Below are 16784 nucleotides of genomic sequence, written 5' to 3'. Positions count from 1 at the left end.
TTCTATCCCTCCTTTGGAGGCCGACATCTCCCTTCAAACTTTTTGGCACATGGAGGCCTTGTCCACTGCCCTCCATCCGTGCATACATTACAAACCTTACTTTCAGCTTGCACTTCTGAATCCTTCTAATTCCTTCTACTGTGTGAGAGGGGCATGTTTTTCAATAACTTTTTTCATTTATCTTTTATATTTTTTGGGAAAGAAAATAAATAATAAAATGAATGTAAAAAGTAATTGAAAATACACGGCTCCCCCACGTATTAGAAGGACAGCAGAACCAAGGACGGTGTTTTCGATTCATCTATCATGGTTAAAAGGGAGTTTGAAGTTACAATTGGTTTGTATAGGAATGGGGCGTGTCTTTATTTATTTTTTTGGCCTTTTGTGTTTTGTATCTGTATCGGTATTTGTATTTTATTTTATTTTTCTTTCTATTCATGTGTTTGTATAGTGATTTTGTTGTTGTGTGGTTGATGTCCCTGGATGGGGGGATGGGGAGGGAGGGGGGGTTAAACAATGAAAATGATTTACTTGCAATGTAGTTACATTCTGTTTAAAAAGAATCTGAAAATAATAAATAAGACTCATGCTGTAAGACTTGTGCCTTAACTAAACAAAAAGCGTGTCTGATAAAATTAATATCAAATATCCAAATACTGAATGAAGCAACTTAAAAACGGTATGGGGTAAATGCGCTTTACAATGATTGTGCATCATTTTTTTTTTCACATCAGTTTTTTTTTTCACCCATTCATACACAGATGGCGGAGGAAACCATGCAAGGCACCAACCTGCTCATCGAGAGCGATTAGGGGTTCAGTGTCTTGCTCAAGGACACTTCGACACTAACTCTGGGGGAGCCCGGGATAGAACTGGGAACCTTCCGGTTCCCAAGCGGCCGCTCTACCTCCTGAGCCACGCAAAAGCCTGAGTAGACATAAAAATGACCCCTTTAAAAGCAGGTGAATTGGTGCATCCCTGTACTAGTACGTGCAGTGCCTGGAGCAGATGACCATACATTATAAATAAATCTGTCACAAGTTGACATCAGCTTGTGCTTTAAAAAAATGCAAATCTTGCATTCTGAGCCGTCTGTATGTTGAGCTTTCTTTTTCACAGGTATTACTTTATCATTCCTTTACCTCATTATTTGAAATGTTGTATACAGTTGTACTGAATATTTGGTTCTTTGGCTAAATTCACAAACTGTAAGCTGTTTGCAATAAACAAATCAAACAAGAACAATCTAAATAGCTCAACTAATAGATTACTCCATATTCAACACAAAATGCCACTTTCAATGACTACTGCAGTCTCAATATTAAGCATCTAGTACTTAGTAGAGTACCCTGTTGTTGTTATAACCTGCTGCAAACGTGATGCATAGCTAGACACCAGCTTCTGGCAGTGTTCCTGAGGAATCTTAGCCCATTCCTCAGGTGCAATGGCCTCCAGTTAACTAATATTCTTGGGTTTGCAACTGCCTTCTTCAAATCCCACCAGAGACTTTCTATGGGGTTCAAGCCAGGAGACTATGACAGCCACTCTAGAATCTTCCAGGAGTTGCTCTGAATTTCAAAACTCTTAATTTATAGAGCACAAATGGCCATAATCTACCAAAGTGCTGTACAGAAAATGAGAGAAATAATTAAACAGTAAAAGGCAAAAGACAAAACAAACAGTATGATACACAATTGAAATACAGAAATAAAGGGAAACAATACAAAATTAGGGCCAGAGATACTCACTCAGAGTTGAAGGCAGACGATTAAAAAAATCGTAATCTTAAACATTTCTTTAATAATGATTTAAAAGCCTCTCGTGTACAGTATATGAAGGGGCAAGCTATTCCATAGCCTAGGGGCATCTGCCGCAAAGGCTTGGTCACCGCTGGTTTTTAGGCTGGTTTAAGGCACAAACAGAAGCAAGTGATTAGCCAACCTCAACGTTCTAGTTGGGGTGTGCCAGTATACAAGTTCAGAAGTTCAGGAGGAGCCAGGCCGTTTAGGCCTTAAAAACAAACAATAAAAGCTTAAAATGTATTCTAAAATACACAGGGAGCCAGTGAACTGAGACCAAGACCGGGGTGATGTGATCACGTATTGTCTTGCCTGTGAGGAGGCAGGCAGCTGCATTTTGCACCAGCTGCAAGCGGCTGAGTGACAACTGGTCAATTCCTGCATAGATGGAATTATAGTAATCGAGCCTCAAAGAAATGAATGTGTCAATTTCCCTTTCAAGTCTTTTGGGGGAAGATAGGCCTTTATCTAACCACTGCCAGCTGGAAGATTCTGCAGGGATTATAGCGTTGACAACACATTGCAAATGTCCAGTATGGACAAATCTGCATGCTCATTAACTAATGAGCATTGCCTAAGAATAAAGGGCCAACTCTTCTCAAATACAGCCAAACTCCACCAGATTAAACATCAAGGTCTCCTGTTTCAAGTAGCTTGTCTCCTGTTTAAAGTAGCATGGCTACCAGCCTTATTATACTGCACATATCCTCTCTGTCAAGCACTATGCTTGTCTCCTAGAAACTAATTTAACTCCAGCTATGTGCAGGCAATAGGTCCCAAACAAGCCTTGTGTTATGGATCGAATTTAAAATGAGTTGAAGATTCTGGAATTAGGAGGGTTGTTAACTTCTATAAAATATGCTTTTCCCCCTAGCATACAAAGAGGGTAAAGTTAAAGTACTGTAAATAGCTGATACTGAGAGTTCCAGAGAAATACAGGTGCCATCTGTAAATACAGTCTGACTCTTCATTTCCGATACCGATATCAACCGATACCGATATATGCTGTTTTTTTCACCAAAAGTCAACTAATTGTCAGGTAACAACATCACATTTCTAATAAAATAAAATGGCTACAATTGATGCCTATAACATTAACAAGCGCCAACGAGCGTCAGCTGGACACAGACACACACACACCTTCGCTTTGCAGGGCTCTAATTTGAAAGTGACTGGAGTCTCATTTCTCTCCAAAAGCCCTTGAATATGATTAAGGATTACTGTGATTATGGTAAACTCACATTTCATATCACACACACCATGCAGTAAGAACTCCTGTAACTTTCACTTTTTTCTTTTCAAAAAACGATAGATATTTTCCCACATTAAATTGTTATGCTAATATCGTACATCCCTAATATAAATATAAACATATGCACATCATGGCCTGTATAATAGACATTAAAGGCCCAAAAAGTTTTCTTTCTTAAATTTTTTTTTTTGGGGGGATTTACTTTCGGCATGTTTATGCTTTATTCTCAGATAGGTCAGTATAGAGACAGGAAATCAAGGGCAGAGAGAGAGGAGAGACATGTGAGACAAGACGGAGGTCTGATTTGAACTACCGGTAAGCAAGCTCACAAGCAACAGGGTCTGTGCATTAACTGGCTGAGCCACCAGGCAGGCACCCATTCTATTTGTCTGATTTGTCCTGTTTCTTCTCCAGTTTTAACTTCTTTTATTCACTGTTCCAGAAATATCTTAAAGGGTCTACACCATGAAAATCACTTTTTTCTTGTTTTTTTGTATTTTTTGGGGTCCCCAGTGTCTCTTGTACCCAAAAAAATGTTGTTTTTTTTTATTCAGTCATTCCTTCTCATTTCATGGATTTCCAGAATGGGCGTGTCTGAACAGGCGATCTCAGAATGGAAATGTTTATGATGTCACAAACATTAATGATGGCAAACCCAATGTTAAATGAAAAGTGCCTGAATCGCTCCGAAACTTTTTCTACCCCCCCTAAGTGGGGGTCTACGAACAAATACTTCGGGCTCGGATTTTGGCTCCGCCCCCCGGAAGTGGGTGAAACAGGCACCTCAAACACTTGGTGGAATTGTTAAAAAATGTTCAAAGTGTTTTTTTTTCGATTTTGTATTTTTCTTAGATGCTTCTTTTTTTCTTTTTTTTATAATTTTTTTACTGAGGCTACTGGGCTACTGAGCAACACAATTGCTCAGTAGCCCCCCCCTGCACAATAGGACGTTTTGGTATTGCAGCTGAAAGTGCTGTATAAGCCAGAGACAATTGACTTGGGATGAGTATATCTGAGTGATGATTTAGGCTCAAACCTTTTGAAAAAGGTTTGAGGGACATACACCATATGATATTAAATATCAAATATTTTTTTTAAATTCATGGTGTAGCTCCTTTAACCTATTTTACGTGGTTTTATATACACATGTGCACAAACACGCACGCGCGCACACACACACACACCCCCACACACACAGTATCTCATACACACACACACACACACACACACACACACACACACACACACACACACACACACACACACACACACACACACACACACACACACACACACACACACACACACACACACACACACACACACACACACACACACACACACACACACACACTATCTCATTCATAGACACAAACAGTAACACCCACATATAGTAGATACACACACAAAACAGTCTAATAATTTCCTGACTTTGAACTATATTCCTCCAAATACGCCAATTAGGGCAACATAAAATGATGTCAAGGTGACTTCAGAAATGTTGCTTAATTAGTTAATAAAAAAATAAATATGCAAACTGTAACTGTAATTTATTAGAGTTTCTTCTCATTCTGCCATATAATTGGCCTAAATATAACATCAAACAATGGTGCTCTGCAAACAGATTGGCTTAAAATAAATACTAACTTCAAAGTGTGTCATCACGTTCTCCCCTCATTCAGCAGGTGAACTTTGTTGTTTACAGTTATGCTACAGACAAGAGTGTAAGTAACATAAGGACGTTATGATCGGGGAGAGGGATAGGGATGTTTCTGCGTTGTTCCTCTGTTGTTATAGTTTTGCTTATGTTGCTATTTTCCATCTATCATTGTAATTAGAGCCCTTGTCCGTTGTAAATTATTGTTTAGCTACAGCTAAAGCTAAATAGAATGAACCTGTGTGTTTGTGTTTGTATGTTGTAGTTGCAATGTTATTATGAGGTCTATGTAAAATACAATGAATCAACTACAGTATAAACAATATACAGATAAACCAAATCTTCAAGGACATCAACAAAATAGGCCAAACTAGAAAGGGTCGCTCAGTGGAGCTCAAATCTGGTGGCACGGCCCAATATTAATACGTACACTGTCTGATTCAAACTACGTCTATCCTCTATCTGTCTGGTACACGTGAACGCATGCACGCACGTATATATGCCGTCTCTCTGACGTGCAGTGAGCATACTGTATGTTGACATGTTTAATTTGTCGGTGTTAATCAGATGTGGGCTTTTCAAGATGTGGTTGCCGTTGGAGAGAGAGAGGGAGAGTGAGAGTGAGCGGAGGGGAAAGGGAGAAGGAGCCAGTTGCCTGAAGCAACACCATGACTACACAGTGGAATGTTACCACACATTAGATTAATGTTGACACTGAATGCTGTAAGTGACAGAGGGAGGCTACACTGTAAGTGTCAGTGTTAATTTAACTGAGAGTTTATGGGTCCATTTGCTTATATGTACAGTATACACTCTCTGAGTTACAAATGGATACATTATCGCTGAGGGTTTTACTGTGTAGGAAGAGCAAAGGGAGTGACAGAGAGAGATGGGAAACAAATAATGTGTGACGGAAGACACAGAGTCGAGATAGAGATATGAGAGAGAGACATTGATGAAGAGAGTGAGAGATGAGACTGACAAATAGGGGAGGAAAGATGAGGATAAGAGAGACATTGAGAAAGACATTGAGACAATGACAAAAATGGTCTTCTGAAACTTCACACAAACCCTGTAAATGTCCCCTGTAATCTGAGTTACCCCCCTCCCCCAAACTCTCCAAATCTCTGTAATAATACTTCATTATATTTCACTGGTATACAGTAGATTATATTATCGTTATCATGGCACATGAAAATTAATTCAGACAGACAAGCATATAAACAAATCACCCAGCAACACACGCGCACACATAGACACCATTTCTCACTGCCATGTGCACACGTCGACACGTGCATAAATGACACACGCAAACTCTCTCCTTCAGTATTTCTCTCTGTGTCATGCACACACACAAATGCACACACACACAAATCAGCACTGTCTTGACAAAAGTGGATGGTTCCCATCAAGTCTCAAGTCTTCGTGTTTGCCCGTGGACTTCTTTGGCACCAGCCACAGCCTTTATGGATCACTAATTGAATTTCTTCCACACTGGAGCGCATCAACACCCGATTATGCTCCCATTGTGGGTCTGATTGCAATGCAGTACCATGGTAGCAAAGGTGTGTGTGTGAGTGTGCGTGTGGGTGTGTGTGTGTGTGTGTGTGTGTGTGTGTGTGTGTGTGTGTCTGGGAGAGATTACATAGACAAAGAAGAATTATCCCGTCTCTAAACTAACTGCTGCCAGCAACATGAAAGTGTCTCTGTAGGTATAAGAACTTCACTCCTCTGCATTGTCAAAACGTAATCATCCATTCAAACACAAACACAAAAATCCTTCAGCTGAGCAGCACACTGCACGGATTAAAAGAAGGACAAATCCAGTAGGGCCGAACTCACCATCCAAGCACTCAAAACTTTCAACTGATTTCTCTTAAATTTAATTTGGGTTCGAGAGCCATCTAGAAGTAATAAACGTAGACACAGCAGTTAGTCTGGAAGCCTCACTGCGTTGAAGCACCATGAAATGAAATCGACAAAAAGCTAACAGCGCGGTCCAAAGCCTCATTAAGGGAGAGTGTTGAGAAAACACCGTTTTTCAATTTCATGTTTTTTCTCTAACTTTTGGGCATATACACATTTTTCCTCATCGTTTTAGAATCACAAATCATTGCAAACAAATATCTAGTGCCACAAAATGGCAGTGAAATCCATGTGGGGGAATGAAATTACTCCTTTTTAAGGGCAAAACACCCTTTGGATGTAATATGGGGGAAATTTCTGTAACACATCCAGATACACACAAACATTCACACCCTAATCGGAAACACTCACCCCTGTCTCTCCCCGTCCACAAGGATTCGAACCAGGATACCAGTGACAGCGACAAGAATGGGGTAGTGGTCGACACTTTCCAGACCTGCAACAAACAAACACATAAAGTCTTATTAACACTTTAAACCTGGCGTCCATATTTTGGTCATGTCATTATAGGCAAAAATGATGTTAAATTTAAGTTAAAAAAAATATTAGAGAATAGTGAAATCGTACAACAAACTAAGTATAAAACATGACCATCTTTACGTATACTTATAAAGCTACAGTTAATAGCTAATTGCTTTGAGCCTTCAATCTCCGGCGACGGTGTACCGCTGGACTAGTGGCAGATTTGTCTGGTTTCCAGGCTACCGCTGGTCTAGTTTCCACACAAACTGACTGGGGAAGTGGGGTGTGGTTTTTCACTGGCTGCAAGCAAAGAACAGGGTAGTGCTCTGGTGCCGCACTTACCACTGGTAATCAATAGAGCAGATTGTTTGTCAGACATTAAATGACAGTCAGCCAGTTGTTTTGCATCTTTTATTCAGACCAGGGCCACATTATGAATGGACTAGACATGGATTTTGTTTTGGCAACTATTTGTATTTAGCTCAAAGAGGAGTTTGCGTGCCCATCTGCCTGATGAAGACCTACAGTACAAGGTTGAAACGTTGCGCCATTAATAAAATATAAGGTTGAAACGTTGAGCAATTATTTGGGAGCTTTAAACCAGTATGCGGATGTTTTAACCTTCTATAACTATTTGTATTTAACCACTTGAACCCTATATTGTTGGCCGGGGTCCCCAAAGGGGTCCCCTCCTTTTTTCGTCTACACCTAATCTAACCCTAGAGCCTGGGTCTGCCTGACGTTTCTTGCAGTTAAGGGGGAGTTTTTCGTTGCCATGAGTTTTTGCTTCATAAAATTTAATTGAAATCTCTTCCAGAAAAATAATGTGTCCCTTTCAAAATATGCTCTTTGTGTAACCCTACCTGCTCCGTGCTTTGAATACCACAGATTTGCAATGATTCATTATAATTGGATATCTCACACTCTCTCTCTCACACACACACACACACACACACACACACACACACACACACACACACACACACACACACACACACACACACACACACACACACACACACACACACACACACACACACACACACACACACACACACACACACACACACACACACCCCTTCACCGTCTAATCTATTTAAGCCTAATGACAGTCACCACTGTCCAATGTCAGATAAGCAAATCTATTTATCAGGCGACTCTACCATCATCGGTGGAGTGTAACATATTAAATACTTCACCCCATTTCCTTTTCCCATCCCTTTTCATCATTATGGCCACCCTGAGCTGAAAGCTAGCACAAATGTACAACAGTGCAGTTCCATGAATCATATCTGATAGACCACTCTTCTCGGATAGAGCCTAACTCAATTTCCTGCTGTGAAATTTGCTTTATCAGCTTGGAGGCTAGAGAATATAGGGCTAGCTTGGATGTCTTCTGACATTTCTGACACTTTTTAAGACACCACAATCATTGGCTTCCCTTGGCCCCTGTCTTTGCCTGTTCTCTCCCGAGCATACGTGACTGAATAGGAAATTAATCTCTCCTCAAGTCACATGAAATGCCTGACTCAAATGAACAAAGAGAGAGAGGAAAATATCTTTTGGCGAGGACCCTGCACAATCTGTTCTGTAGTACCATGATGTCCCCACATTTATTAGGGCCTGAGCACCAATGTGAGTTGTAATGCAATCATTTTTATTCTCGTGCCAAATGAATCACATTTTGTGAGGGGTGCTCGGAGTACTAGTGTGTTCGTTTTTTTGCAAACACAAACACAGGGGGTCGTACTTTAACAATACATCAACTGCATAGAAATAGTAATCATAGGTAAACCAATAATCTATCATCAGTCTAAGCAGTATAATATTGATATGCATAAAGTATATATACACAGTACAGTACAAGACCTTAACCCCTTGAACCCCAGCATCCATATTCTGGTGGAAACATTAGCCAAAAATAGCCGATGTACAAGCTTGTAGATCTGCTATTTTTGGCTAAAGAGATTTGGTGTAATCTCTTACGGGAAAAAGCGATCCAAGTACAGTTGTAACTCAAGTCCGTTTCTCTAAGAATAGAGGGTTTAAGTGGTTAATAACGAAACATTGTTAAACTTGTGAAATGTTTTCGTGGAATGATGCGGCCGTGACCAGGTGTCAAATTTCCATTTTTTTGCCACAAAACAAGAAGTGGTTTGGGGCACAAATCATCCTCCAACTGAATGACCCAAGACTACAGGACAAAGATTCAAAGATGAATATTCAGTGTGCTGTTGTGTGGGCTACCAGTAGAATTTTAGAGCACAAAAATTACATTATTGAACACACAATCACAGGTGGCATGCTGTGTGTATGCCACCTGTGATTGTGTGTTCAGTAATGTAATTTTTGCAAACAGCACACCACCACATAACCGAATGTCTGCACCAAAGTGACAATGAACAGCAATAATGTTGACCAAACACATATTGTACAAAAGCAGCCAGATACGTACAAGTACAACATACAAATTATGATGAAGCAAATGCACCAAGGCTGGTGCACACAATTAAAACACAACGCAACTAATGGCAAATTAACGGTGAGATTTCTCTTGAAGGTCAGCTGCAGTAACTGGGTTTTTGTCGTCCTCTCTAATAAACATCAACACATTAGGTTTCCCCGCACTGTGGATGAACAGGCCAACAAAGAAATGTAATTTTCAGCAATGTCTGGGTTCCCAAATAACATCAGCACAATTTCTACACTCACAATTTCACACACCCACTATGGCTATGGCTGTCAAATAAATAATCAAGCCTTGAATAATCAACAATGTTTGGGGGAAAATGCTGAATCAATTAAAAAAATATGTGTTCAATTAGTAGCCGTGGTTACTGCATGTCAATTCAACCAAAGCAGTGCATGCTGATGGTAACCGCTGCACAGCGAATCTGAAAAACTTCTGCATGACAGTGACATCACTGACAAATTATTTTCTATGCAAAATATAATAAAACTAGAAAAAGTGCTCCTCGGAGCACAGGTCTCCGCCAAGTAGGTTATTGTGGCCTCCTGGTGGAGCTATAATAGGTCAATGTGAAAAGGGTGCCATTTCTTCCTGGGCCTTTTAACGACAATCGGACGTGTTCATCATTTGAGGCATTTTGTTCCAAAAAATTGTTTTGCTCAAATCAACCTGCTGGTGGCGCTATAACAAGCCAATGTAAAAAGGGTGGCATTTCACGGAAATCGGACGCAGCGTTCATGATTTGAGGCATTTTGTTCAATACTGTAGGAGACAAAATCTCTAGGAGTAATATTAAGAAATGTGTTTTCCAAAAATCAGCCTCCTGGTGGCGCTATAAAGGGCAGATGTGAAAAAATGCAGGGCAGAGGTTTTTACTTGGCCTCTAGGGAGTGTGCATGCAACGTTTCACGCCGATCTGTCCACTTATAGGTAAAAATGTGAATCGGCCTGTTAGAGCGCCACCATAAGGCTGATTTGAGAAATGTAGTGTGGCATTTCTTTCTTGACCTAGTGGCAATGTGTGTGCAACCCCGCACGCTGTGTTGTGTTGCTGTGATTTGAGTGATTTTGTTAAAAACTGACTACTGCAGCAAACTTTGGAAGCCAATCTTAACACATTGTGTGCCAAAAACAGTCCGGACCGTTTTTGAGAAGCTATGCGTTATGTGCCATAAACGGTCCGGACCGTTTTTGGCCCATTTTCTTTTTTATATATATTTTTCCCACGTGGGGCGCTCTAGCGCTCTAACGGGAGTCTCTAAGAAGGAGAGGCCGGATGTGGATCCATGTCAAAAAGGCTTCCGTTCGTCCACTCCAATGTTAACTCCTTGACTAAAAGCTTAATATCTCCTATTTCTTTTTAACGTGGTGGAAGTGAGCCGTTTTCGATCGGCGATCACTCTGCAATGGAGGATCGCGTTAGAAATATTATTGTTCCAGGCGTTAGTCGGAACCCTCCGCCGTCTCGCACGCAGGCTTTGTTTACATGCACGTCCGCGTAGGGGCTTCTACAGCACGAAACATATCAGCGTAAGTGGATGGAAGATATGCTGGCACTGGATGTACCCTATTTTAATAAACCTCTGGAACACGATGTGTTAATCAGGATGGAATATGACAAATCCGACAGATCAGTTTGGTTTAATGACTATAGAGATACTGTGTACCGGTGACTGAAATGTTATTGTAATTTCTGTGGTCAGATGACAGATCTACCCCACATGACTTAAAATGAATTACTTTAGTTAATCAAAAGCGTTTTGTTCTATAAATCTCCAAATTATTTGTAATCATGTGATTATGATTCTGACAAACGTCTCTCAATGACCTGGCTCAACCCACAATTAATTTATTCTGAGAGATAGCAGCAAGCAGGAACAGACTATGTAGGATGGCTGGCTTCTGGGTAACATACTCCTAATTAGTGAAATGGCACTCCAATCGTGAAGTGATGTGTCACAATTGTCCTTGATTATCGTGGGGGGCATGTATCACACAATGGAGCTTTAATTGCCAGGCTTAAAATAGCATGGGAAAGTGTCCTTCCATGGATGGAGGGAGGTGTGTGTGTGTGTGTGTGTGTGTGTGTGTGTGTGTGTGTGTGTGTGTGTGTGTGTGTGTGTGTGTGTGTGTGTGTGTGTGTGTGTGTGTGTGTGTGTGTGTGTGTGTGTGTGTGTGTGTACCTGGGAGTCGCAGGTTGACGACTCGATCAAACAGGTTCCTCTCTGCCGTCACTCTGTTTAACACCTGGTTCAACAGCTGTATAGAAAGACACGGACAAACAGACAGACATAACTAAATTAATTAATTAAATAATGTTATATGACAATCCTATCCAGATTGACATTCTGTAACATGAGTGAAAGGGTAGAGTTGTGTAGTGTCTTGCACTAGGACACACACTGCCCTTCATCGCAGAGAGCTACAGAGGGTGGTGCAGACGCGAACAGCGTTTGCCTAGTTGAAGGCAAGGGGGTGGGGGGGGGGGGGGGGGGGGGCGGGGGGGGGAGAGAGTCAGCGCACAGAAGTCAAAGAACAGACGGCTGTGTTGTTGACGGACAACGGATGAACGCTTTTGAGAAACAACAAAAATAAAACCTGGCGAAACAGTTGTAGATGTTGAGTTGCCATATTTACATTTCCTTACAAATTACAAATCCTTATAATCTATATATTTCTGGGATGCATAGTAGCTGAAACTCCACAAGCTATTCCTCTACACTTATTTAGTGAGACCATTGCTCCTCCTGCTGAGAGCATCTCAGCAGGCGCTCCCCCCCCCGTTCCCCTTGCCTTCAACTCCCTAGGAAAACGCAGTTTGCGCTGCAGACGGCCCAGCACACCACGGGAGGTGAGATTCCCTCCCTCCAGGTCATTATATGCCAGGCACGGCTAAGCGGATCATCAAAGACACTTACCACCCTAGCCACAATCTGTTGACACTGCTACCGTCAGGCAGGTGTGATACCGCAGTATCAGATGCCAACAACAGACATACCAAGGGACAGTTTCCACAGCCAGGCTGTCGGGCTGCTGAATGGGCACTGAACCCTGTCGCCATGTCAGTAATAAATGCTCATGCACATTGGTGCCCATGACTCATTTGTACAAGAGTCTGAGGAACTCTGTCTTAATTACAAACTTTATATATAAATTTGATATTTGTTTTGATATTTGATATGTTTAATCCTGTTCTTATTTAACCACTTAAACCCTACGTATTATACTTTACTTTGTTGACCAGGGTCCCTCAAGGGTCTATACCTCGGGGTTCTATGCATGTTGTCCTCTCCTTATGACGACATGCACAGAATAGGGACAGTAGGGTTCATGTGGTTAAAATGTAACTGCAATGTGTGGGTACAGTAGCTTGCACTGAAAAGAACTTCACCCATTCTTTTACACCTGCTAACTTGTGTTGTGACAATAAAGTGAAGTTGAAGTCGTATTTTAATTATCCCGTTATCTCCCGTTTCCCCTTTATTTGTTGTGGCCTAAGCCGGGCCATAACATAACAGAGTGAATGTGTGATTGAGTGGATAGGTGAAAATCAAGCTCTTGATTAGTGGAACTGCATTATGTGTAGATGTGACACACACACACACACACACACACACACACACACACACACACACACACACACACACACAGAATCATAACACATTCACTCAAGCATGCACATTTCCAATTCCACATACTGTACACACACACAAACCTTCTCATGAACACACAGGAAAAGATGCAGGCACAATCATCACACACTAACAAAGACGCATTCTCAAAGGACACCAATCCCAGCTCAGGGGGTTACTGAGACAACATTCTGGCAAATTAGAAGCCTGTCATGCCCTATGGCAGATGTGGCTCTAATTGACACAAACAAGCTAGCATGGGGGGGGGGGGGGATCCCTAACATGTCCCCCACACGAGCGAATAAAGGAAGCCTTTTTGGGCAGAGGAAATATTGTGTTCTGAGCTTCATGCAATACTACCTGTCAACTAGTAGTGGTCCTACCCGACCACAGAATATACACAAGTAAGACGCGCGAACGCTGGAGGCGAACGCAGATTGACTGTGGCTGCCATATTTCAACCACACTGTAGTAGTGCACTCTGCCGCACTCTGTCGGCTGTATACAGGCAGTGCAGCTGCTGGCATTTCAGCACGGAGTTTCGAGTCACATGGGGGAGCCAGCCAATGAGAGAATGAGAGCGTGAACACAGACGGAAAGACCATAAATATGGGACAGACACACAACGCAAGCACGATGATATAGTAAGCTCCACTTGGTCGGAGGCGCGGCTTCGCGAACGGGTGATCGCTCCAAAATGGCCGATCACGGTAAAACGTTATTGCTCCAGTGGATAGACGGGACCCTCCCCCACCCCCCGGGGGAGGGTCCCGTGCACTTACATCTGAGTGTACGTTGTGGCTTCTGCGGCTGTCCAAAGAGCGTCAAAACACGGTAAAAAGACGCTGGCACTCTAAGGATGATTTTGATGCATAGTACCTGGCACTCAATGTGTTAACATACCATACAGATTGGTCGAAATATTGTTTTAGTCACTCAAAAGTTATGGATTGCAGCTTTAAGTAAAAAGGTAAAAAGCAAAGTGAGATATGTAGTGATTGATATTTTTAATTAAACTTATTACCAAATGTGTAAGTCTGTGTGTGCGTGCGTGCGTGCTGTCTTCAAGGACAACCAGTCATCTGCTGTTTCTCAGAGGTACCATAACTCTGATTGCAACTGAGGGTAACAAGCACTCACAGAGCATTAGCAACAAGTACGTTGGGAATGATGATAACAGTGGCAAGAGCTGACTTCAGACACACACAGATAAGATTAACGACGCATAATTTTATGGAGCATGAAAACTGCTCCTGTCCGCAAGGGCGAATGAAATGAGATTCTGAACAGCCACCAGAAAACTCACAAATAGGAGTCATCTCACATGATGGACAACCACAAGCAAGTGTGTGTGTGTGTGTGTGTGTGTGTGTGTGTGTGTGTGTGTGTGTGTGTGTGTGTGTGTGTGTGTGTGTGTGTGTGTGTGTGTGTGTGTGTGTGTGTGTGTGTGTGTGTGTGTGTGTGTGTGTGTGTCTTGTTCTGCCAACCGTATGGCTTGCTTGTCCCCATCAACCTTTCCATACTACTTCCCAACAATAACTTAAACAATGAGCAGGCAGAGCCCCCTTCTAAGCATCACCTAATTAAGCACTCAAACACCAAATGGAGCCAAATGATAATTGCCCTAATAGCTGTCTCATGTTCAGGCAAGACAGTAGCCCACCAATAACCCAATTACGGACTTTCTTCAAAATTTCCATAATTGCTTTGAGCTATCAAAGCACGAGCAATGAAAGGAGAGACAATGATCTAAAAAAAAAGAAACGACTCAGCGCTGGTAATTGGAAGGAAGGAGAAGATCATTTTTGTTCTGAGACATCAGTGACCTTGACACAGAGGGGATAAGGACCTTTGTGTGACTGGAACAGCCAACATCTCTTCAAGCTCAGCTCTTGATCCTGCTGGATCAAGAGCTACTACCTGTTGTGCACTCAATGAATTAATTCTGAATAACAGTATATCTACCGAAAATAACAATGTTTTGAGACTTGTGAACCAATACAAAGCAGTACGACAAATTTTCAAAGTCTGATGTACGTGTATGAATCATTTACAGTTTACACTCTTTGGCTGTGGCAGAAAACATACTATGTTAAATGCACTGCTATGGTTGCAAATTGGCCATTACGGAATGCCACGTGTTGAGGCAACAACCTTTCTTTTTACTGTAGCTCATTGTTTTCTGCATCCTGGTGTGGACTAACCTGAGCCAATCGTCTGAGGAGCAGTTCAGCAGAGGGGCGGGACCAGTCCAGGAAGATCTCCGGTACCAAGGTGACAGTCATCTCCAAAACTCGCAGCAAGCTGACTGACAGGTCAAAACACGTGGCACACACCTGAAGCAAGGAGGGAGAGAATGAGCTTTTTCCCTAAACTTATTTGCCATTTTTTACTATTTTTAAAAACATTTTCAAATAGTTCAACTAGCCGATCTATATCGACACGTTGTGAGCTTGTAGACTATTTGAAAATGCTTTTCAAAATAGTAAAAAAATGGCAAAGAAGGATAATGGATAAGGCGGTGCCCAAAATAGGGCCCATAGGGCCCTATCATCACCCCTTATGCCTAAACTTTTTGGGCATTTTTTACTGTTGTGAAACACATTTTAAAATACTTCAAATAGTCGATCTACAAGCTCACAACGTGTCGATGTAGATCGGCTATTTAAACTATTCTAAAATGTTTTTCAAAATAAAGGCATAAAGCAAGGCAGGGCCCAAAGCCCCATAAATTATGGTTACTTCCCCTTGATGACAGATTATCTGAAAATTAATAAAATAAAATGTTTCTCTTTGGCATTTGTTTCATGCTTTGCTGTTTTGTGTGTTTACTGTTCTGTGAACTGTTTCCTTGTGTTTATTGAATTGCCAGGTTATAAATAAAGGTTTTTTAAAAATCCCACTATGACACTGTAGTGAAGCACCTTGAAACTTTCATTTTTAAGTGCTACACAACTGAAGTTTTGCTTATTCATTTACCTAAAAACAATAGAACTGCTGGCACTGCTATTGTTGCTGCAATCAATGCACCTGACCCAAGCATACAATTAGACAAGAATGGAAAGAGAGCATCAAGATTGAATGGGGTAAACAACTCATTTAGCTGATGTGGGTCTGGTGCAGTTTAATCTCATGGGCTAGAGGTACTGTGTAAAATCAATAAGTGAAAAGCTTTCACACTGTTCAGGGAGGCAATATATAGTTTTGTTGCAAGAATGGCGATGGCTGAATGTTCCATCAAAAACTAAAATAAATGAGGTCAGCGTGTGGAAGGAAAAACAGAAAAGAAACACAAGGTGAAAATACAGATATGGTAAATGTGTTTCTACCATGTAAGACAAGGGGGACAAAGCTTTGGGTAATAATTGAATATTAACTAACTAACTAATTTGTGAAAAGTAACCCTTGTTTCTGTAAGAGGTTTATTTTAGTCTTTTCTTTCTTTTCTCTCTCTCTCTCTGTACATGTGGGAAACCAGTACAAGTGAGTACAAAAATGTAAACGGGTGCTCCCCGCTACATTTTTCTTAGATCCTTCTCATAAAAAATGTATATCGTGGAAAAGTTCATTTTCTTATGTAATATAA

The 16784-nt window shown here is 41.3% G+C and overlaps 1 protein-coding gene across 2 annotated transcripts in view; it reads right to left on the bottom strand.

The window, feature by feature from the left end:
* Positions 1–16784, bottom strand: part of rnf123 (ring finger protein 123) — a 202847-nt gene that overhangs the window by 111994 nt on the left and 74069 nt on the right. For both annotated transcript variants that reach the window (XM_080423938.1, XM_080423937.1), the window contains exons 34-36: positions 15403–15534; positions 11750–11825; positions 6986–7070 (exon numbers count right to left, since the gene is read on the bottom strand). In XM_080423938.1, coding sequence (XP_080280064.1) covers positions 6986–7070; positions 11750–11825; positions 15403–15534 — 293 coding nt within the window. The remainder of the gene's footprint in view (positions 1–6985; positions 7071–11749; positions 11826–15402; positions 15535–16784) is intronic.

This window comes from Gymnoscopelus braueri (assembly GCF_963280865.1).
Source record: "Gymnoscopelus braueri genome assembly, chromosome: 3".
NCBI classification, from domain to species: domain Eukaryota; kingdom Metazoa; phylum Chordata; class Actinopteri; order Myctophiformes; family Myctophidae; genus Gymnoscopelus; species Gymnoscopelus braueri.
The sequence above is the reverse complement of the archived record's forward strand: the minus strand, read 5'-3'. Positions and strand labels throughout refer to the sequence as shown.